Below are 23,460 nucleotides of genomic sequence, written 5' to 3'. Positions count from 1 at the left end.
CCATAGTTCCCTTTAAAATACATTTACTATCTCAAGCCAGGTGTGAATATGCTTGTCTATAATCCCAGCACTAGAGAAGCGCAGGTAGGTGTGAAGATGCTTGTCTATAATCACAGTGAAGCAAAGGTAGGAGGATCAAGAAATGGAGGCCAGTGGACTACATAGTGAGACCCTTTCTCAAAAAGATAAAATCTGAAAATCTGTCTAGGCGATTCAAACTGACTCAGCATTTTGTGATCTAGTGGTCCCTGTGGCCATTTACATAGAGTTCACATTAACATTTTTTTAAGGTATTACTCATAGTCAAGTTAGTAGTTGAGAGGTAACTCAAAGTTTGAAGTAAGTTTAGGTAAGAGTCTCAGCTCTGCTCCACCAGGGAAAACAAAAACAAAAAACAAAACAGAACTTACATACCAGGGTTATTGGAAGAAATGCATAAAGAACCTGGCACTTAGCAAATCTCAAAGCTTGGAGTATTTGTACAGATTGTACCAATGTAATGATCATTGAACCACAGCCCATTGTCCCTGCGGTCATGGACTGGACCTGTTTCTGCTCGTTCTTACTCAGATTTATTGTGCCACACTTAACTGCCTGCACCTGATCATTTTTTTTTATCAAGTAATGACAGGTTATCTGATCATAGGACTTTAGTGAACGTGAACTCTAACAATCTTTACAAAACCCTGACTGAGATCTATTCTGAGTCACACCTTTCAACAGATAATTTGAGATACTTTTAAAATATATTTCCCAGACTTCACAATCATTTAAAACATGCTCTAAAATATCAATTCATGTTTATGCTGCATGTAGAGGATATTCTATTCTAGATATGAATCCCAGCTTTGCTAATTGTTGACTTATGGAGCACTAGTACACTGCTCTGTACCTCAGCCTTTCCTCTGCAAAATATAGGTAATATTGTACCAATTTGGCAGGGTCGTTAAGAGAAGGAAATATACACCATCAAACAAGCAATCAAGTAGTGAATACGTAAAGTGTAAATAATACTGTCCAATGCTTAGGAAATGCTCAATGATAGAAACTTCCTTCTCTACCTCACTTATACCCTGCTCCTTCAACCTGGACCCAAACATAGACAATTCTATTGGACCAATCAGGCCAGAATTTCAGCAACTGGGAAGTCTATGGCTAGATATCTGTGGTCTTAGAAGAAAGATCATTATTAACATGGACACAAAGACTCTGTGGCAGATTTCAGACCTCTCAGATAAGAACATGACCCTTTGATTAAGACTTATTTACTTTTTCCACCACAATCAGATAGTCTTTCTGCTCGGTACAAACTGGTCTTAAGTAGAACTCAGAAAAAATAAGTTGTACCTTCTCTTAGAGTGAAGACTAAAAATTAGGGGAAACATTAGATAAACTCTGGCAGAGTACTTTCAGGTAAAAGAAAATATATTCATGCACAGCCTTCCCACCTGAATTCATGCCAGCTGTTGGATGGTCAAGGAGTGTGAATGTAGGCAAAGAGGCAATTAGTCTGAGGTCAGCCTATGCTACGCTGATAGCAGAACAGCCAGAGTATGGGCTCAGACACTTGGTGACATACCATTTCTTTCTGTGTGTATATGTATGTTTAACTTGCTTATAAAATGCTGAGACTCCTTTTTTCCCACAGAGCACTGGCAAGGATGTCAGAGTCAGGTATTAGAAATATCCATGAATAGGTTTCCTCATAAATATTAAAATTCTGGCCTGGTTTCACTCTGTGTCTTGGCAAAAGCAGGGACATTATCAGGCATGCCAAAGTAGATTTAATAAGAGTATACTGATGATAATGACAGAGAAAGATCAGTGAACTTGAAGATAGATCAACCATTATGGAACAAAAACAAAGAATTGAAAAAATTAAGAGTCTTAGAAACCTTTGTACAATATCAAAAGATCTAAAATATTTGAATTGTTGGAGTCCTGGGAAGGAAAAAGAAAGACATTGGTACATAAAAATATACATGAAAATTATAGCTGAAAATTTTCAAGATATGGTTTTTAAAAGCGTAAGTTTTTATAGTTTAAAAAGGTTCAGCAAATGCTGAGCACTGGTGGCTTACACCTATAATCCTAGCTACAAATAAAGCATGGTTCAAAGCCAGGCTGGGTAGGTAAGTGTGAGAGGATCTTATCTCCAATTAACCAGAAAAGAGCCAGAAGTAGAAGCACAGCTTAAGTAGAGGCCATCCTTGAGCAGAAAAAGCTAAGAGCAAGTGCCAGGCTCTGAGTTCAAGCACCAGTACTGGCACACACACACACACACACACACACACACACACACACACACACACACACACACACACACACACACACACACACACACACACACACACACACACACACACACACACACACACACACACACACACATTTAGTAAATCTTAACCAATATAATCTTGAACTGTTTGTTCCAATCCTGGGAATTGAACTCAGGGCTTGGGCTGCTGTCCCTGAGTTTCTTTTCCTCAAAGCTAGCACTCTACCACTTGAGATACAGCACCACTTCAGGTTTTTTCTCAGCGGTTTATTGGACATAAAATTCTCACAGACTTTCCTGCCCAAACTGGCTTCAAACCATGATCTTCAGATCTCAGCCTCCTAAGTAGCTAGGATTATAGACGAAAGCTACCAGCATCTGGCCAAGCAATACAACACAATCTTAAAACAGCATTTATACCCAAATATATAATAATAAAATAGGTCCAAATCAAAGAGAAAGAAAATATCTTCAAGTTGGAAGAAATATTATGTACAAGGAAACAATGACAAATGCATATTTCATATAAAAATCATGGAGAAGACAAGCTAGTGGTTTAATTTTTCTATTGCTGGAGTGCCTGAAGCTCTCTGTTACCATACATACACACACACACAAAGCCAAAGTGTTAAAACAGATAGAGAGACTTTTATAGGATTGCATGCTTAAATGAACAAAAATTAGGAAGTAAGCTTTCATCTAAAACACTAGAAAACGAATCTTAAAACATGCAGAAGGAAGGCAATAATTAGCCTACATTAGAAGGAAACTGAGACCACAGGAGCTGCTAAAGTGATCATGACTCACAGTGTCCTGAAGTCAGGCAGGCTCTGAGTTCCCAGCCACATCATTCAGGTAGAGGAATCCTGCCAGGAGTGGGTCACCAAGGGCACAAACAGGAGGAGTCTAGCCCACAAATGGCACATAAAGAAGGACCTAGCCAAATACCAGTTCTAGCTACTCAGAAGGCTTGAAATCCAAGGATCATAGTTCAAATTCAGCCCAGGAAGACAAATCAAAGACTTATCTTCAATTAACCAGCAAATGGCTGGTGAACAAAAAAGCCAAGCAAGGGTATGGAGCTCTGGGCTAAAGCCAAATTTACAGATCATTAAAAATTCCAACCAGCTGGGCACCAGTGGCTCACACTTGTAATCCTAGCTACTCATGGGGACTAAACAGAGGACTGCAGTTTGGAGCTAGCCTGGGCTGGAAAGTCTGTGAGACTATTATCTCCAATTAAGCACCCCCAAAGAAGCCAGAAGTGGAGCTGTGGACCCCAGTGGTAGAGCTCTAGCCTTCAGTAAGAAAAGTTCAGGGAAAAGTTCAAGCCTCAGGTTGTATACACACACACACACACACACACACACACACACACACACACACACCATCCAACCAATGAATTGGCCTCAGATGCATAAAGGTCATGGTAAAAAACTAAGAAATACTAAAAACAAAGCAACATGGCACCTCCTAAGGTGTCCAAAGGTCAACAACCATACTGTAAGAAACATTAAAATAGCAAAAGAAGAAAGCCCAAAGATCTTAAAAACATGATTTTAAGAATGAACAGCAATGGGCTGGGAAGGTGGCTCAGTGGTAGAGTGCTTGCCTCGCATGCATGAGGCCCTGGGTTCGATTTCCCAGCACCACATAAGCAAAAAGAAAAAAGCCAGAAGTGGTGCTGTGGCTCAAGTGGTAGAGCGCTAGCCTTGAGCTGAAGAGCTGAGGGACAGCGCCCAGGCCCAGAGTTCAGGCCCCACGACTGGACCCCCTCCCCCGCAAAAAAAGGATGAACAGCAAATAAAAGAGGACATACATTACAAAATGAATGGTGCTAGAAGCTAGAGTAGTAAGTACCTACACAGAAAAAAAGAGATGAATGAATTCAAAGAAGATAAAATTATTTTTAAAAACACAGCTAGAAGAACTCTAACAGATGCAAACAAAAAACTTAATGAAGTAAAGCAGACAACAAAATGAGGACATGAAAAAGTAATACAATAGATACATAATTCTGAAAAATAACCAAACTGAAATTCTGAAAGTTAAATATTCAATAAGTCAAAGGAAAAAACTCAGTGGGAAGTCTTTTTAATAGAGTAGACCAAATTGAAGACAGAGTATTAGAGCTAAAGGACAAGGTACCTTAGAATACTTGAAAAAAGAAATTGGGCAATGCGGGGAAGAACAGGCAGGAAATGTGGAAGGAACATACAAGTCCTCTGGGAGAAACTGTTAAAAAAACAAATATATGAGGCCCTGAGTTCGATTCCTTGGCACTACATAAGCAGAAAAAAGCTGGAAGTGGTGCTGTGGCTCAAGTAGTAGGGTGCTAGCCTTGAGCTGAAGCGCTGAGTGACAGACCCAGAGTTCAGCCCCCATGACCGACCAAAGAAAAAAAAAAGACCAAATATATGACAGATAAGAATAGACAAAGGAGAATGTTAGATGAAGGAGAAGAGGTTCAAGCTAAAAGGTCAATAAAATAATAGGAGAGAAAATGCTCCACATCTTGGAAAAAAGAAATATTCATCCAAGAACAGGAGGCTTTTAGGACACCCAACACAATATAACAGAAAAAAAAATCACTCAGGAAGCTGAAATCTGAGGATCATGGTTTGAAGCCAGCCCAGGGAGACAAATCCATAAGACAAATCCTCCAATTAATAGGCAAAAAGCCAGAAGTGGGACAGTGGCTCAAGTGGTAAAGTACTAGCTAGCCTTGAGCAAAAATTAAAAGCTAAGGATCAGGCCCTGAGCTCAAGCCTCAATACTGGCACACACACGTACAAAATGTACTCCAGGACACAACATAGCTAAAACATTAAGTATGCAGAATGAGCAAAGAATACTGAAAGCTGTAAGAGAGAAATACTAAAGTCACATATCATAGCATAAAATAGTAAGTTCATCATGACAGCAGATTTCTTACCAGAAACCTTGAACGCAAAGAGGTCATGGAATGGTATGTTTCAAGCACTGAAAGCAAGCAACTACCAAAGTAAATTAATCAATCCAACAAACTAGAACTAAAAGATAAATAAATAAAAATCTTCCCTGGAAAACAAAAACAAAAGCAATTTTTTACTACTTCATCAGCACCATGTAAAATAGCAAGAAAAGGAAGATAAATACAACTATATTATTAGGGGAGAAAACAAATCCCACCAGATGAGCAGATGAGCAAATGAAAAATAGGAAAGAATTAAATACTATAAAAACAACAAATGGAAGGAATTACTACATACTTTTCGATAATAGCTGAAAATTATATGCATGCTGAACTATCACATTCTACCTCTTAAACATATATATATATATAAAATGATCATATATTTTTTAAAAAGAATGCTAATATATTTGATATGATAAAATGGGCCATATTTAAAACATTTTTAATACAGGAGATTGAAAGGGTAACAATTATTATGGAATTACCTATGTGGATCCATTTATTCCCTGATGATATAAAGTAAACATGATTCTAGCAGGTAATGGCAAAAAAAAAGTAACAGCTCACTATTTGATGCCTATAAGAAACATATCTTACTAACAAAAGCAAACACTGACCTAGGATGAAAAATTGGAAAGGGTTCTATTCAGCAAATAGACTGCCAGAACAGTAATCCACCTTATAAATATGGAAGATTTCAAACCAAAAATCAGTCAGAAGAGACAAAGAAGGTCATTTCATATTAAAAAAATCAAGAAGAAATAACAATTGCTATGATCTATATGCCAAATGTCAGGGCATATAACTTCATTAAATACTACTGTACTTAAAAGCACAGATAGTCTACAACATAATGATTGTAGAAGACTTCAGTACTCAATAAAGAAACCTTACAATTGAGTAATACAATAGACCAAAGATATCTGCAAAGTGTTTCATCAAGCAGCTATATAATATACATGTGCCCCCATACAACTTTTTCCAAAATAGATTATATTTTAAGATGCTAAGCACGTCTTAGGAAATAAAAGAAAATTGATAAATTCCTATAGTCTATCTGACTGCATGGAATATAACTAGAACTCAACAGCAAAAGAAACTATAGAATATAACCAAACACATAAAAACTAAACAATATTGTATTGAATTACTAGTGGGTCACTGAAGAAATAAGACCAAAAATTAATAAAACTAGAGATGAAAATAGGAATATTGTTAGTACCAAGAAAATCCAGATGATCATGAAGAAATACTTTGAAACCTATATTCAAATACAAATTTAATAGAAAAAGACATATTTATAGATATATTTGAACTACCAAAATTGAATCATGAAAATATAAACCACTTAAATGGATCTATAATAAGAAAATATATTGAAACAACAGTAGAAATCTCCCAACAAAGAAAAGCCCAGGACATAATGGATTCACTTCAAATCCTACCAGATATTTAAGGAACTAACACCAATACTCCTCAATTTTTTCCATGAAATAAAAAGCTAAGGACCACTCACTGAAAAACCAGACAAGGACACAAAGAAAAAGAATGATACACCAATACCTTTAATCAGAAGCTGAGATCATCCTCAGGCAAAAATACAAAGCTCTATTCTCCAAAAATAAAGTGTAAAGGGTTAGAGCATGGCTCAAATAGTGTAGCACCTGCCTAGCATTCATGAAGGTCTGAATTCAAGTCCCAGTACTCCCAAAGAAGGAAGGAAGAAGCTAATGATGTCAAGAAGAAAAGACTCACTACAAATCCTACAGACAACAACACTTAAGTAAATAGAAAGAACTTTATGCCAGTGAACTGGACAACCTATATGAAATAAATTCATTTAAAAACACAAAATATCCTAAGCCCATAGCCATCAATAGATAACCTGAATACCCTCATGTCTATAAAAAGATATTAGATTTGTTCCAAGAATGGGGGGTGAGAACAGGAGGAATAACCCACAAAGAAAATTTCAGATTCAAGTGGCCTCACTAATGAAATCTGCCAGATATTTTTGGGAGAAATAGTACCAATTCTATTCAGGTTCTTTATGAAAATAGAAGAGGAGAGAATACTTCCCAACTGATTTATGTTACATGTTCTTATTACTTACAAGGCTCCCAAATCAAAGTCATTGCCTAAGAACTCTTCCAGCAGACTGGTATCCAGAGCTGTGTTCTCCAGAGTGTCATTAGCTCCCTGAGCTGCAAAAGAAAATTGAAGATCTTGAGAACCATGATGATTTTAGAATTGCTGCTAACATTTTTGACAAGCTTATATCCAAGAACTGTGAGGCAATTAAATAACTCAGTGCATTTATAGAAAAAGTAGTTTTTCTTCTATGTACCTATGTCCTTCAGAAATCTTAGATGTCACCTTCCTCTGTCAAACCTTCCTGACTGTGCAAGGCTGATTCAAGTACCCCTTTTTACCCCTTTTTATGCTCTGTGTGTGTGTGTGTGTGTGTGTGTGTGTGTGTGTGTAGAGAGAGAGAGAGAGAGAGAGAGAGAGAGAGAGAGAGAGAGAGAGAGAGAGAGAGAGAGAGAGAGAGAGAGAGAGATCTTCATAGCAAGGACTATGTCTTTCTCAATTTTTTCCAGAAGGATTCATGGCATGAATAGTGGGTAGATAAGTGGATGGATGGATGGATGGATGGATGAATAGTATATTGCTGGTATGTTCACTGGTTTTCTTAACAAAATGTTCAATATTTTTCTTCATATATTTGTTAGAGTTCCTAAAATATAATAGTCTGTCATTCTCTTGAGACAATATAACTTGTACATTTTTAAGAACATAAAACTGAACATAACAATATACATCATAAAGAAGACAAAAGCAGCAGGCAGTCAGAAGTCCTTTATTGTACATGTGAGGCCCTAAGCTCAAACCCTAGTACCATAAAAAAAAAAAAAAAGCCATCTTTATTTGCAGATAAAATACTATACCTAGGCTGGGAAGGTGGCTCAGTGGTAGAGTGCTTGCTTTGCATGCATGAGGCCCTGGGTTCCATTCCTCAGCACCACATAAGCAGAAAAAGCCAGAAGTGGAGCTGTGGCTCAAGTGGTAGAGCACTAGCCTTGAGCTGAAGAGCTGAGGGACAGCGCCCAGGCCCAGAGTTCAGGCCCCACAACCAACCAAAAAAAAAAAAAAGACTATACCTGGCAAACACAAGAGAAACAAGTGATACTACTGATAACTAGATGTGATCAGAAAATTAGCCAGTGATTCATATCTATAAACTAGCTACTTCAAAGGCTAAAATTGGGAGGATCATAGCTTGAGGACAGATAGGACTGAAAGCTGGTTGCAATAGCTTACACCTATCATACCAGCTACAATAAGAAATCTAAAATAGGAAGATCAAGATTTAGGCACACATTGGGCAGGATGAAATACCTTATTTCAAAATTAACCAGCCCATAAAAAGATGGAAGTGTGCCTTAGCAGTAAAAGCAACTGCCTTGCAAGTATGAGGCCCTGAGTTCAAATTCCAATGCCGGGCTGGGAAGGTGGATCAGTGGTTGAGTGTTTGCTTTGCATGCATGAGGCCCTAGGTTCAATTCCTCAGCACCACATAAGCAGAAAAAAGATGGAAATGGCGCTATTGCTCAAGTGGTAGAGCTCTAGCCTTGAGCTGAAGAGCTGAGGGGCAGCGCCCAGGCCCAGAGTTCAGGCCCCATGACAGACCCCACCCCCCAAAAACAAACAAACAAACAAACTCCAATGCCATCACAAAAAGATAAAAATCAGGAAACTAAATATGTTGGTTAGTTAAAATCAACTGTGAAAACAAATTGCTTCATATAACCAATGAACCATTCAGATAAATAAAATGGGGGAAATTCCATTTAAAATAATAAAAGTATAAAATATTTAAATATATAGAGTCAAAACTTTTAGCTAAAAACTTCACAGAAAGCCTTAATAAATTTAAATAAATGAAGAGACATTTGTCTTTGGATTAAAACAATCTCACTATTGCAAAAACCAGGTATTATTAAATATTGACAGACTCACCTTCTGGCCCCTTACACAGATTATTACCAGTGGCTGTATTTGTAACACATAATATCTACAGAAACTTTGAATCAGGTGATCCAATCCATTGGTTAATTAGTTAAAATCAACTGTGAAAATGTGACCAATTATTTCTCCAAAGTTTAAAATTTAGTATTTAAGGTTAATTCATCCAATAGCCAAGGCAGAAGACTGGGATAATGATCTAATATTTCTACCATATTTACCCAACTTCTACTTACTTTATACACTTGCTAAATCCTGGTTGCTTCATTTTTATTCCAATTATATGTTAAACTGTTTCTGTACCCAATAAACCCTTTGTTTGAGTGCCACCTAAATCAAATAATCCCATTACAATGTTTTGAGTAAGATGGCTCATCCCTATAATCCTAGCTACTTGAAAGGAAGAGATAAAAATTCATGGTTCTAAGCCAGCCTGGGCCTGAAAGTTAATGAGACTAATTCTCAACAAATGACTAGATGTAATGGCATGTGCCTGTTATCCTATAGGAGACTGATTGGTGAATTCCTCTTTCCCAGTACCACAATCACAAATAAGATAAAATGAAGCTCAGGCTGGACTGGGCATAAAGTGAGACCTTACTTCAAAAGTAACCAAGGCACACTGGGCGTTGTTGGCTTTAATCCTAGTTAACAGAAGAGGTTGAGATGTGGAGGATTGTGCTTTGAAGCCTGCCCAGGCAGAAAAGCCCACAAGACTCCAGCTTCAAAATAACCAACAAGCTGGAGGTGTGGCTCAAGTATCAGAACATGCTGCTCTAGCAAATGTGAGGCTATAAGTTCAATCCCTAGGGTCAAAAACAAAAAGCTTGAAATAATTCTTTGAGATAATTTATTCTCTGGAAGAATAGAGGAAAAAGGGAATAAGCAGAAAAGTGACAAAAGACAGAATAAATGTATAGCATTGAAAACAAATAGACACATCAAAATTATACAAACAAGACCAGAATCTTTAAAACAAGGTTATATACATGTATATAAGGAAATACTGATTATTCTATAAACATGGGAGAAGGTGGCTAAATGCCTGAGAGAATTCATAGAACATTTCTCAGTAGATCAAATTCTAGATAGATTTCAATACAGAACGAAAATATGAGCCAGAAGCCAGTGACTTACGCATGTAATCCTAGCTACTCAGAAGGCTGAGATCTGAGGATGGCAGATCTGAGGATCTGAGCCAGCCTGGGCAGAAAAATCTGTGAGACTCTTATCTCCAAAACCAGAAAACTGGAAATGGTGCTGTGGCTCAAAGTGGTAGAGTAATAGTCTTAAATAAAAGAGCTGAGGGACAGTGCCCAGGCCATGAGTTCAAGATCCAAGACCAACAAACTAAAAAAAAAAAAAAAAGAATGAATATTTTTATGAAACTGAGATAAACAGGTTTTTCTAATCATGCATGAAAATGAAAAATAATAATGAAGAAGATTGTTGAATTTCGCCTTATATATTTTTGGAGGAGTATAAAAATCTGAAACATTTTGTTTTTAAATTATTTCATATATATGAAGAGCTATAAGAAAGCAAAGGAACTTGCCTATGTTCATGTGCCAGTTTCCCCAATATTAACATTGTATTTCTATTATTCTCTCTTTCAAACCTATACATAGATATCTGCACATACACATGAACGTATACATATATACTACACATACACACACACACACACACACACACACACACCTTCTTTCATACCTCAAACACTTGAGAATATGTTGCCTTTATCTTTGAATGTTTCAATGGAATAAACAGGTATAAAAAGACAACTTCCATAACAACTTCTATTATAATACTCACAAAACTTACTATTGATATAGTTGTATTACATAACTTATATTCCATATTCAGAGTCTGCCTGTTGTCCCAATAAGTTTATCTAGAAAAAAAATTTTCTGGTCCAGAATCTAATTCAGAATAATCTAATATATTTAATTCTAATAACTTCTTAGGCTTTTTTTTAAGCATACAAGAGTCCGTTTATATACATATATGAACTGTCCCTCCGTTTTTATTTTCATATTTTTCTCAAGGTTAAATTGCAAGATTATCACATGAGAGAAAATGTGTTTTTTGAGTGCCTTACACTGTAAGAATCATAATGCTTCAATAGTATTGATTCTAATGTTGAGCTGCAGACAAGATTAGAGATGTAGAGTGCTTGCCTAACAAGAGCAAAGGAAAAAACAACTAGAAAAAAAAGTGCCAAGTCAACACCTCTAATGTTTGTTTATATGGTGCTCAATAGAAATGGCTGGTAACTGTAGAAATTATAGCTGTCTTTATTCATCACTATAACCTTATCACCTGGCCCTTTTCCCTGGCTTTCAGTTGAATGAGTAAATGTCTTCACTTGAAAGGCCTAAGCCCATAATCATCAAGTAAAAAGGTGACACAAATGGAGGCTAGGCTCTCTATTCTCGATGCCCTCCTCTGCCTCATTCTCTGCCATTCATAGATGGGAAAACACATTTGCATTCCAACAACACAGGAACTTGAAATCTGAGTTTCCTTCAGAGCCCTGAGACTAAGTTTGAGTGCCAGGAGGACCTCTGGTTCAGCCCTACAATTCCAAGTAATTGGATGGGTTTCTCAGTTCACTGTGCTGCCCTCCACAAGTCAGTTAGAAGCTGCATCCAATGGTAAAGCTAAAGGCAGCAGTTTACTGGTGCTAAATGCAGAGGAAGCCAGTTTTGCTGCAATCAGCTGCTCTCTAGGTGGCCAGAAATAAACAAAAGCCTTCAAACCCAGTATTTCCAAGGTCGTGAAGGACACTGAAAGGTGGGAACATTATCTTTTCCCACTTTCAATCTCCATTCTTTGTTGTCTAAAATATTTCTTTTCCTGGAGAATTAAAGTATTCACACCTATAAAAATCTGAAACAACTGTTATTCTTTTGGCTTTTGCTAACAGTGGGAAGCAAAGAGGTTTTTCTTCCATCTTATTAAAATCTAAAATAAATGACAGACATTGTACATATAAAGTGACACAAAACCCCATTGTACAATTATTTAAAGATAGTTAAAAAATTAAAAAATAAAAATAGAAAAACAAATCGATTTAATAAAGACAATACGGGTTTTTTTTTTCCAGGTACTTCAATTCCCTACCCTTTACACCCATATCTGTCATATTCTATGTTGCCTTCTGAAAAAAATCTGGGCACACCCTTCTTTCTCTGTGTTCTAAAATTGTGGATGTAGTAGAGAAGAGGCCATCACCAACTCTATTCAGGGACATATGCTAAGAGGGAAATGGGTAGAATATAGCCCAGGTTTCCTCCAGATTCGTAAAAGTGTTTAAAACTGTCAGAAATGGTCTCACGGGAGAGTTTAGTCTTGAGCTAGCCTTTGAAGAAAGGATAGGTTGCAAATGGCAAGAAAGATACATTATTCTTTCATCAATTCAACTAATATTAACTAAGCAACTGCCAGGCACTAGGTGCTATGCAAGTTTCTGGGTACATAGCAGTGAAAAAATTATTAAGGGCTGGGAAGGTGGCTCAGTAGTAGAGTGCTTGCCTTGCATACATGAGCCCCTGGGTTTGATTCCTCAGTACTACATAAACAGGAAAAGCCAGAAGTGGCACTGTAGCTCAAGTGGTAGAGTACTAGCGTTGAGTTGAAGAGCTCAGGGACAGCATTCACACAACCAACAAAAATAAATAAATAAATAAATAAATAAAAATAAAAAGCAAGAACCTTCTACAGGACTCACACTGGAACCAGGTTAGATATCTATGATATATGAGAAACAACCAAGACATTCAAGACAACAATGAAAATAAGAGTGGTATGATAGAGGAGGCCTTTCCATTCACAAGCCTCTCCAGCTAAGCAAACATCAAGAGCACAGCACTCCAGGCAGAGAGAGGGGCAAGCACAGGAGTCTGGGGACTGAACTGTGCCTAGCTTGTCTGAAAAACAAATCCTTCCAGGGGGCAAAGCCCAGGTGCAGAAGAGGAGGAGAGGAGGTCAGTGGCAAGCCTTTGGAAAAGGACATGATACATTTCCCATTTTAAAATGGTCCTTCTGCTGGTTTTGTGGCAAAGGATCTTAAGAGAACAAGAACAAAAGACAGATCAATGTGAACATTGCTGCAGTTGTCTAGAGATACTCTTAATTTGGATTTCTTGCTCTGGAATAAGCAAAGAGATAATTGTTCTGCCTACATTTCATTTCATAACAGCCCAAAGAAGTGAGTATCAGTGTACAGGTAAGGCCAAGTGATTGTATGGGTTACTACACTTGCACAGCTTAGGTAGCTTATAAGTGATGTACTGAGAAGCTAACCCAGCTCTGCCTTAATTCTTGAGCTTTCTCTCACGACTGTCCTCATCACTCCCACCTCCATCCCACGCTCCTTCACTTTTGGCAGCAATGCCAGCCAGCAACAGAGAGGACTGACTTACTTCTACTGCTTCACTGGGCTTTGGACAAGCCAATTGCTAAGCATAGCAGATGGAGCAAGGAATCTGTTCAGCTTCTCTCTGAAGCCCCTGCTGGTATTCCATCTGTTTTACACAATAACACACACACACACACACACACACACACACACACACACACACACACACACACACACACACACACACACTTCCTAAGGTGGGAATAAATAGTTCATACATTTCAAAGACCTGGCCAATGTATTACTTGCTTTACATTAACCTGCCTGCTCCACAGGTAGAAATAGGAGGTGTGCCCCAACTCCCAGAACCTGACTGACATGACTTATCACACACCTTGATGAACAAGCCCTCTAGTAGCAGCTTCCTCTCCAAAATCACATCTGGGCTTTCCAGACCCAAAAGAAATTGCTCAAGAAGATAAATCCAGAGTGTCAGATAAGCTGTTTTCAGGGAAGTTTTGCACACAGAGAGCAACTCTCAAATGGCTGTTAAAATAAATCTTATGCTTTAAAAAAATCATTTCACTCTAAATGTCTTAAATACTTATTTATAAGACCCAAGTCTGCAAAAAGGACATCCTTGGGCATCCCATCTCCTGTCAAGAGGCCTCACAAATCACTTGTGGCTGAAAAGGGCTGCCACAGTCCTGCTCACAGGAGGAGAAACTGTCTAGGACCCCTGTACAGAAAAGCTATTCATTGATTATACTTGAGAACTACACTAGCTCTGCTTCCTGTTCCAGGCACAGAGATAGTTGCAGGGTATAGTGTAACCTGTCCTTCAGCTTTGGTCTTAGGTAGATAAGGAAAAAGTGCTTGTTTATGAGGGTAAGTTCATCAAGGTATACACAAACAATCCCAAGTTGCATACATAGTATCTACTACTCAATATGCATATTGAAACCTCTCCAAGGTGTGAGGTGGATAGGCACAGCAAACACCTTCCTTGACTTGCTGCTTCCAGTCGCCTCTACTCACTGTCTCATCTGCCCCACCCACGCCTATTTAAGATCTCTTCTTTTCATGGGTTGACTCCTCCTTTAAAAAAAAAATCATGTTTCACAACCCTGATGCATGTCTGTTCTCTGCTTCTACTCTTTTACCTTTTGTGCCACATAATGATTCCCAGAGGATTCAGTCAGCAGGCAAGGTGGGTTTGTTACAATAACTCTACTAAACTTTAGAATTCTGAAAAGTAGTCCCCCAAATAATTATCCTTTGGATTTAAACACAATTTACCTCCTATATGCCAGTAGTCATGAGAAACCAGAGGAGAAATAATATACTGCTGCCAGGATGAGAGGTGGTGATGGAGAAGGAAGAGGAAGAAGAGGAGGAAGAAGAGGAAAAAAAAGGAGGAGAAGGAGAAAAAGAGGAGGAAGAGGAGAGAAAAGGAGGGGAAGGAAGAAAAGAAGGAAAAGGAGGATCTAAATAATCTCTTTCTCTCATTTGTTAAGGTATCTTTGGTCTTGAAAATCCATGGAAAGTAGAACTTGATCTAAAACACTGGTGTTCAGTCACATCACTTCAAAGTTAGACAGTAAGCATGACATTTTCCTAAAGATATTCCAAATTATTTACCACTTGTTTCATTCACTTACTTTTATATTTACTTAGTGTCTACTCTGTGTACAGAAATAAACCCAGAGACAAGCTTGCAGTTTTTGAGAAGCTGAGTAAAATGAGCTACAGCAAGGCAAAGTAGCATTAGAACCAGCATATGCTGGTTCAACCCCCAGCCAACGGTAAGCTGAGGACTTCCTGCAGGTATCATTTAAGAGTGAAGCAGGTTGGACAAATGAGACAAAGAAATTAACTTATTTTTTAACAGACACCAAAAGGCCAAACTCAGAAATCAGAACCAGGAAGGAAACTGAAAAAGTACAGTTAGCTCTCTTCTACTACTTCCTTTAGAAGTTGAATTACAAGAATAGAGAGATATAAATGAGTTATCTACATTTGTCCTCTCCTTTGAAATGTTAATAAGCTGCCAGGCAGCACCATGAAGAAAAAGACAAAGAATAAAAGGCATTCATGGCTAAAAGAAGTACTGCAGTCTACCTGCATTTTGGATAGGACTCACTCATCTTTATTCATTCCGAACCATTGTCTAAGAATGAAGAGCTGCTAGCTGAGGTGACTACATGTATTTTCCTAACTAGAAAGTATAAAGGCCACAGATAAGAACCACCATTCTGAGTCATTAACTCTCATTTCCTGTGTATGGAGGAGGAAATATGCTTCTCTTTTTTTCCCATCTCTCTCTACCTTATTCTGTTAAACCAAAATAAATCTTAACCAAACTTCTCCTTGTCATGATACTCCTCAAAAATGTTTTTCATGAGTGGATTTCAAGGGCATGTAATTTTGTGTGGAAATTGGGAATGGAGGGAACCCCCTTATCTGTCATCAAGTGACAAGAGGACTGAGGTGGGCAGAAGGTAGTCAAGAACATCCCGGACACAGAAAAGATGGTGTAAAAAAATAAGTATTTTTTCACTCCTGTGAGAATATACCAAGTCTGCCAGAGCCAAGAGGTGTGAGAATATAGCAGAGACTGAGGGCAATTCCCTTCAAGGATCTCATCACCCCATTACCCAACTATATATATATATATGTGATGGATGTCTGTTTCTCTCTAATAAAGTCTAAGCCCTGGTATAATGTCTTTTACTATACAGATCTAAACATCTAGAACAGGGTAGTTATTCAATACATATCAAATTTGTTGCATGAATAGATAAAACTTTGAATAAACAAACATAATTATGAATAGTGAAATGCATGTAAAAGAATGGCAGATATCAAATTTCAAGCAGTTGTTGTTCATGGGGCCTGAACTCTGGGCCCAGACACTGTCCCTCAGCTCTTCAGCTCAAGGCTAGTGCTCTACCACTTGAGCCACAGCGCCACTTTCAGCAATTTCTGCTTATGAGGTATCAAACCCAGGGCCTCAAGGCAAGCACTCTACCACTGAGCCACCTTCCCAGCCCATGATTACATAATTTTAACTATATTTTTTGTCTTTTCTTTTAATACTTTTTTTGGCGGGGTGCTGGGGATCCAACCCAGGATGTTGCCCTTGAGCTTTGCCACTGAGCTACATCCCAACCCAGTTTCATAATTTTAAAACAAGGAGATCAGTCAAGAATATTTCCAACAATAGAGATGTGGCTCAAGTGGTAGACTGCCAGCTGTAGAGGAAAGAAGAATATCAGCCTCCCCTCATTCTATTACTGAATACACATTGGGCACCTGTTATGGGCCAGGCACAGGGCCAAGCAGTAGAGACACAAAGACAGGGGAGCATTAGTAATCAAAGATTCTGGTTCTACAGTCAGGCTTGGACTCAACTTTTTGAGACATTTCTCAGCTATACATCCTTAACAAATTCCTTAGCCTTTCAGTTCAACTATGAGGCTAATAAGAGCATCTACTTCATAAGAGTTATTATAAGAACTAAATGAAATAATACACACAATGTGCTTAGCATAGATTCCAGCTTCATAAATGCCACCCTATGTCATTATAATCAGTTATAGAACAATAGAAAATTCATAGAACAACAAAAAATCTTATATAAAGACTTACATCATAATTTGATGCAACAGTGAAGATGCATACAGGGCATTGCGGGACAATAAAATGATTCCACAGGAGCAAAAGGATGTCAGGAAAAGCCTCTAGGGACCAGCGTTAATGAGACTGGGACTTTTCACAGGAGTAGCACCTGTGCCATTGAATGCCATGAGACTCTGACCTGATACAGTAGAGATACATTCAGGGAAGTGAAAGAAGTTTCAAAACTGTACCAGAGCTACCTTGCATAAATTTGTGCATCTCATCCTAACTTCATATTCAGTGACCTCATCATGAAATTAGCCATCATGTGTGAGTGTTTAAAGGATGGAACTTAACAAGCATCACAAGTCAGGCTTATGGCATCCTGCCCCAGAGTTGGTTATTAAACATATACTAGCACATTACTGTATGTGAGTAATATTTAGGAGGACAAACCACTGGATTTTGTAACTTGTTGAAAAAAATCTAGGTTATTCCTCAGTTCTTGTCATGCTGGTGCCTTGAGATAGGAATGAGATATGGGTAAGGAGCTTGGGAAGGAACATAGGACTTGATCTGCTCAAGACCATGCCATGCTGGGCACTGCCCTCCCCACAAGTAAACCCCACTTGATGACCAAGAGTCCAAGAAATTTCCTGGTCTTCTTGGATGTATACACATCTAGGAAGAATGTAATCAGTTCTTCCCAACAGAGATAACATGACCACTGTTGGACATAGTGACCGAGTTGATAGACTCTCTGGACTTTAACATGATATGAATCACCTGGAATTTATGTGCTGGTAATTGAGAGATAAAATTAACTTTTATTCAACTTGAGTAAGTAAGGAATTCAAGCACATTGTATAAATGTAAACCACATACATGGATTTTTTTATAGCTGTCAAAGATGCAGAATTCTATAAAAGACTACTACAAACTTGATTTCTGAAATAACCAGAAAACAAGAACAAGAATTGACAAATGGGACTATGTCAAATTTAAAGCTTTCGGAAGTGGCACTGTAGCTCAAGCAGTAGAGTGCTTGCCTTGAGCTGACGAGCGCAGATACAGCGCCCAAGCCCAGAGTTCAAGCCCCACAACCAAAAAAAAAAAAAAAAAAAAAAAAAAAAAAAAGAACCAAAGCTTTCTATACAGCAGAAGAGACAATTACCAGAACCAAGAAACAACCTACAGAATGGGAGATAATCTTCACCAGCTATTCAATAAATGAAAGATTGATATCCAAAATGTGCAAAGAACCCAGAAACCTAAACAGTAAAAGAACAAATAATCTAATTAATAAATAGGCAAGCAAATTGAACAGCTCTCAGAAGAAACATAATGGCTAATAAATCATGAAAAAATGTTCAACATTTTTATCCATAAAGGAAATATAAATTACAACTACACTAAGATTTCATCTTATTCCAATCATCTTATACATAGATTCTTGCCAACCATCAAGAAAACCAATAACAACAAAGGTTTTTTTTCTTATCATAATGCTGGTGAGGATGTAAACTAGTACATCCACTATGCAAATAAGTATGGAGTCCCTCAAAAACATAAAAATAAACCTACATTATGACCTTTGCCATACCACTTTTGACCATACTTACAAAAGAGTATAAATCAATATCCAAGAAAGAAGCCATGTTTATTACAGTGGTATTCACAATAGCCAAGTAAAGAAAATAAGAACTAGCCAAGGTGCCTAACAAGAGATAAATGGTTAAAGAACACATTAATATTTGTGTGTGTGTGTGTGTGTGTGTGTGTGTGTGTATATATATATATATATATATATATATATATATATATACACATACACTTGTACCATTGAACATATGTATCATATAAACTATAATGGCCATAAATTGATAGAATTGGAGTAAAATAAGCCAAACTCAAAACCAAAATTGCTATGGGAACTAGACCTAAAAGGCCTATATATATCAGGATCATGTACATATGTAGATATACTTATCTATATACACAATTTTTATATACATATGTCCATACACATAGAACATAATTATAACTATGTAACTACTTAGGAGGGTCAAGGGAGGACGGACGAAAAAGAAAAATGGGAGGTGAAGAACTTCAAAATAATTTCAAAAAGAAAGATGGATAGCACATATGGTACTTATGAAGATGACATAAGGAATCTCAATGAAAGCTGTTAGTCAATAAGGAGTGTGGGTACAGGGAAAGAAAGAGCCCTAGTGAAACCCCTCTTGGTCCAATTAATAAAGTGAAAAATAAATGAAGGAAGGTTAAACAAGCTGTGCTGGGAGAAGGGCATAGGTACCAGTAGGAGGGAGAGGAACTAATGAAAAGAGCGAATGAGGAAGTAGTCAAAGTTTATTTGAATATATGAAAACAAAACAAGGAGCCCACTGAAATTGTTTTGAAAAGGGTAAGTGAGATAAGGGAGCAAGGTTGGTATACTTTTGTACACATGGGAAACAATGTCACAATGAAACTGCCTTTGTATAACTAATGTGTGATAATATAAAACAAACAAACAAACAAAAAACCCTTGGCTTCAGGACTTTTTCATTTCAAAAAGTGTCACCTCTTCCCTCCTTTTCTCCCAGTGTTCCCCTCCCAAACCCGCTCCCCAAGTTGTAGAGTTCATTTTCAACACAGTATCCAGTGAGTATCACTGCTGCATTTGTTCACCCTTTGTCCCACCATTTCTGTGCTCCCCCTCCCCCTTCCTAAAACAAACTTACACATGAGACAAAAGGTACAGATATCAAAAGCAGCAACCAAGGAGAGAAAATAGGAAAGAAAAAAAAAATAACAGGAGAGGATCCCAAAGGCTCAATAGCTATGTGCATATGATCATATAAAATGATGTTCATAGAAATGAACTCCGAGAAATAGAAAGAGGTTTTTTTGTTATTTTGCTTCAGGGGTTTGAGAATGGGAGGTGATATTAGGGAGCTTAGAGTCTGTACAGACAGACTTCCTTTCCTGGCCGTTTCTGTTTAGCTGCCTTGATGGCAGCTAAGGGACATGTATATCTTGATTTAACTAGATACTCAACAAAATTGCTCATTCATTCATTCATTTGTTCATTCAACATCTAATAAATATTTCACCAAGGGTTATGTGCCAGGAACTAGGGACACAATAGTGAGTAACCTCAGTCTCACCTTCAAAGTAGGGGAGAGGAGCACAGGCAAGAAACGGGGCAGAAACAAAAGTACAACATTATCAGACCCAAGGACATATCTAGGAAGGACTTTTAATCCAACAGAGGTGGGGAAATTGGGCAAAAGTGGATGGTGATAGTTATAGCAGGAAATACATTAGACTTAAACCAAATTTAAGTGAATTTGTCTACCAGAATACTAATCTGGAGAATGCATTAAAATTTATAAATGCATAAAATAACTCTGAACTTCTTTCTCAATAATGTTCATATCTCAAAATGATTATAAACATCCTCAACAAGACAGTATGGCTAACAAAATTGATGACTGTCTCTGACAAGATGTAATTTACTAGGTTAAAGCCAGGCATGGTACACATGTATATACTCTAAGGACTTAGAAGAGTGAGACACGATGATATCAACTTCAAGACCAGCTTGGGATATACAGTGAAACCAAGTCTCAAAATGAAAAAAAAAAAAAAGTAGATTTAAGCATATAGTTTTGCTTTGCATTTACTTTTCTAATTATCACGTACAGAGTCTTGGCTTATGAGTAAATAGATGATAAAGTTATATGTCTTTTAGTTGTTTCTTTATAAGAAAATATTAGACAAAGAAACTTATATTAGTTATAATAAAATAATTGAGTACAAACTAGGATGAGTTTCTATTTCTTCCATGAACAGGTCAAATCTTGATGACATGAGACTTACGTAGGGTATGGGAGAGGAATTCAGACAATATCCATAGGTATTTTACTATTCTACAAGTCAGGCCAACTGAGAAATGGTTAATGAAGATGAAGAAAATTTCTTGGTAAGTTTAAGGAACACATTGTATACTCATACTGTGTGAAGAATTGTACATTTATTTTTCCCTAATCTTCATATCAATCTTGTTCTACCAGACAGGTACTGTTTATTGTCTCCATTATTCAGAAACAAACGGCCTTAATGAGCTTACGAATTAGCTGAGTTGCACTAACCCAGTTGTCATTTCATGCACTTAGGTATTTTCTTCAATACTGCATATGCCTTATTTCTCACAGAATCATCCAAACTAATAAGAGAACATCAGAAAAGAAACCACTGAAAGTTAATGAAAATTTAAACATTTCTAATGGAAGTTTAAACATGTCAAATGATTATTAATATTGTCAAATATCTCCACAAAAGGGGAATTTGGTTGCAAAGTAGACTTGGTCTTGCTGAATTACAAAGACAAGAGAAAAGGAACTTGAAGTTAGGAGACCTGGTTTATGTTCATTATGACCTATCCTTCTGGATTCAAAGGCTCTCTTCTAAGTTAGGTTCTATGAGCAGGAAAGAGTGTCTGCTGATGACATTTGCCACAAAAAGTTGTGAGTCTAATTTTCCTCAACACTGATATTATTTAAATTCCAATGACTGTGTCTTTTATTGCCTTTTTACAAACTCAGGAGTCACTTGGGATAGATAATAAATGATTGCTGATTGGCTCAATGTCTTTGGAGAGCTGCTTTTATACCTGCACAGTCTCTTAGTGAATAAATAAAAGTTCACATGGGGATTAAAGATAGGAAGGGAGAATGATCTGTCCACTATCACATAGCCTCTATTATGAGAAAAGTATTTCAGTGTCTCTGCTTGAAGACTTATTAAGTATGTACACCTTCCTCCTTATAAATTAGTGATCTACAAAACAAATTAAGCAAGATCCTCTGGACTTTTGGAGAGTCTGTAAATCAAGTTTCCCATCAGTTTTAGATCCTCCCAGCTAAGCTTCTTTCCACCCCTATAATGTGAGGATTAAACTTCCATGCTTCATTCATTTTCTTGTCAATGACATGCCTTAGTATTCATATATACAGAAATAAGTAATGCTCCTGAAGAGTAAACACAATTGACTGCATATTAACCAACATTATCTTTAACTATAGAGGATACATTTGGAAAACAGAAGCTGGTACATTTTCCTTAAGTGGCATAAGAACATGTTAACTAATCTCATAGACTTTATAGTGCAAGGTGTTGAAGAGTATTATGGTATAGTAGAAAGTCTAATACTGCCAAAAAGCTGAAAGAAGAGGAAAAAGAAGTAGAAAGAGAGTAAGGAGTTGGGTACTGGTGGCTCATGCCTGTAATCCTAACTACTCAGGAGACTGAGAACTGAGAATTGTAATTCAAAACCAGCCCAAGCAGTAAAGTCTGTGAGACTCTTATTTCCAGTTAACCAGCAAAAATCTAGAAGTGGTGCTGTGGCTAAAGTGGTAAAGCACCAGCCTTGAGCAAAAAAGCTAAAGGACAGCACCAAGGCCATCTTCAGCCAGCTGCAGGCCTCTGTTCCACTTAGGTGCAAAGAATAAAGGAAGGAAACTCCAAAGACTTGGAACCCTGAGAAGGAGCTCTGCATGGAATTTTTAATTAATTGACTCAACAAGTATTTGAGTGGTGGTTTTGTGTCACTCTTCAAGCACTGAAATGATCAGAATGATGGATATATACATACTTCCTTCCAGCTGTCCATAAAAGACAAATAGACACACACACCAAAAGGCTATTACATGTTTTGAAAGATGAAGTACAAAGTACTTTGAAAGACACAGGAGGTTCCTGAGAGAATGACACCAAAGCCCAGACACTGAGGGACAACAAGGAAGGAGGCTGAGGTCACCTAGAAGTTAAGAATATGCATTTAGGAAACTACAAGTCAGGAAGATCTGAGTTAAATTCTAGATTTACTTAATTCCTCTGGGCCTCCATCTGGAAAAGGAGATGGGTCCTACCATCTTAGATGGTTACTTGCAAACTAAATCTGGTAACACTTATAACATCACTACAGATGCATTACAGATGTGCATCCCTTTCTTCAACATTCTCGGCTCCCAGCTTCCATTCCACCATCACCACACCCAAATAATCAGGGCTCTGAACAATTGTTGGACATGAGGCTGTTCAGTTTCATCAAAGATAAAGACGAAGAAATGGAAATGTGCAGTTGGTGTTAAAGGAAAATGAGAAAGATGGTATGAAGTGGAGGCTTGTCTAAAGATTGATTGTTTACTT

General features: G+C 37.5%; 1 protein-coding gene across 1 annotated transcript in view; it reads right to left on the bottom strand.

Moving 5' to 3' along the window:
* The window catches only part of Myrfl (myelin regulatory factor like), a 111,673-nt gene that overhangs the window by 73,702 nt on the left and 14,511 nt on the right, over nucleotides 1-23,460 (bottom strand). Inside the window, exon 2 of the mRNA XM_070036765.1 lies at nucleotides 7,348-7,438. Coding sequence (XP_069892866.1) covers nucleotides 7,348-7,438 — 91 coding nt within the window. The remainder of the gene's footprint in view (nucleotides 1-7,347; nucleotides 7,439-23,460) is intronic.

This window comes from Dipodomys merriami, unplaced genomic scaffold (genome assembly GCF_024711535.1).
Source record: "Dipodomys merriami isolate MVZ:Mamm:240054 unplaced genomic scaffold, mDipMer1.0.p SCAF_10, whole genome shotgun sequence".
NCBI classification, from domain to species: domain Eukaryota; kingdom Metazoa; phylum Chordata; class Mammalia; order Rodentia; family Heteromyidae; genus Dipodomys; species Dipodomys merriami.
The sequence above is the reverse complement of the archived record's forward strand: the minus strand, read 5'-3'. Positions and strand labels throughout refer to the sequence as shown.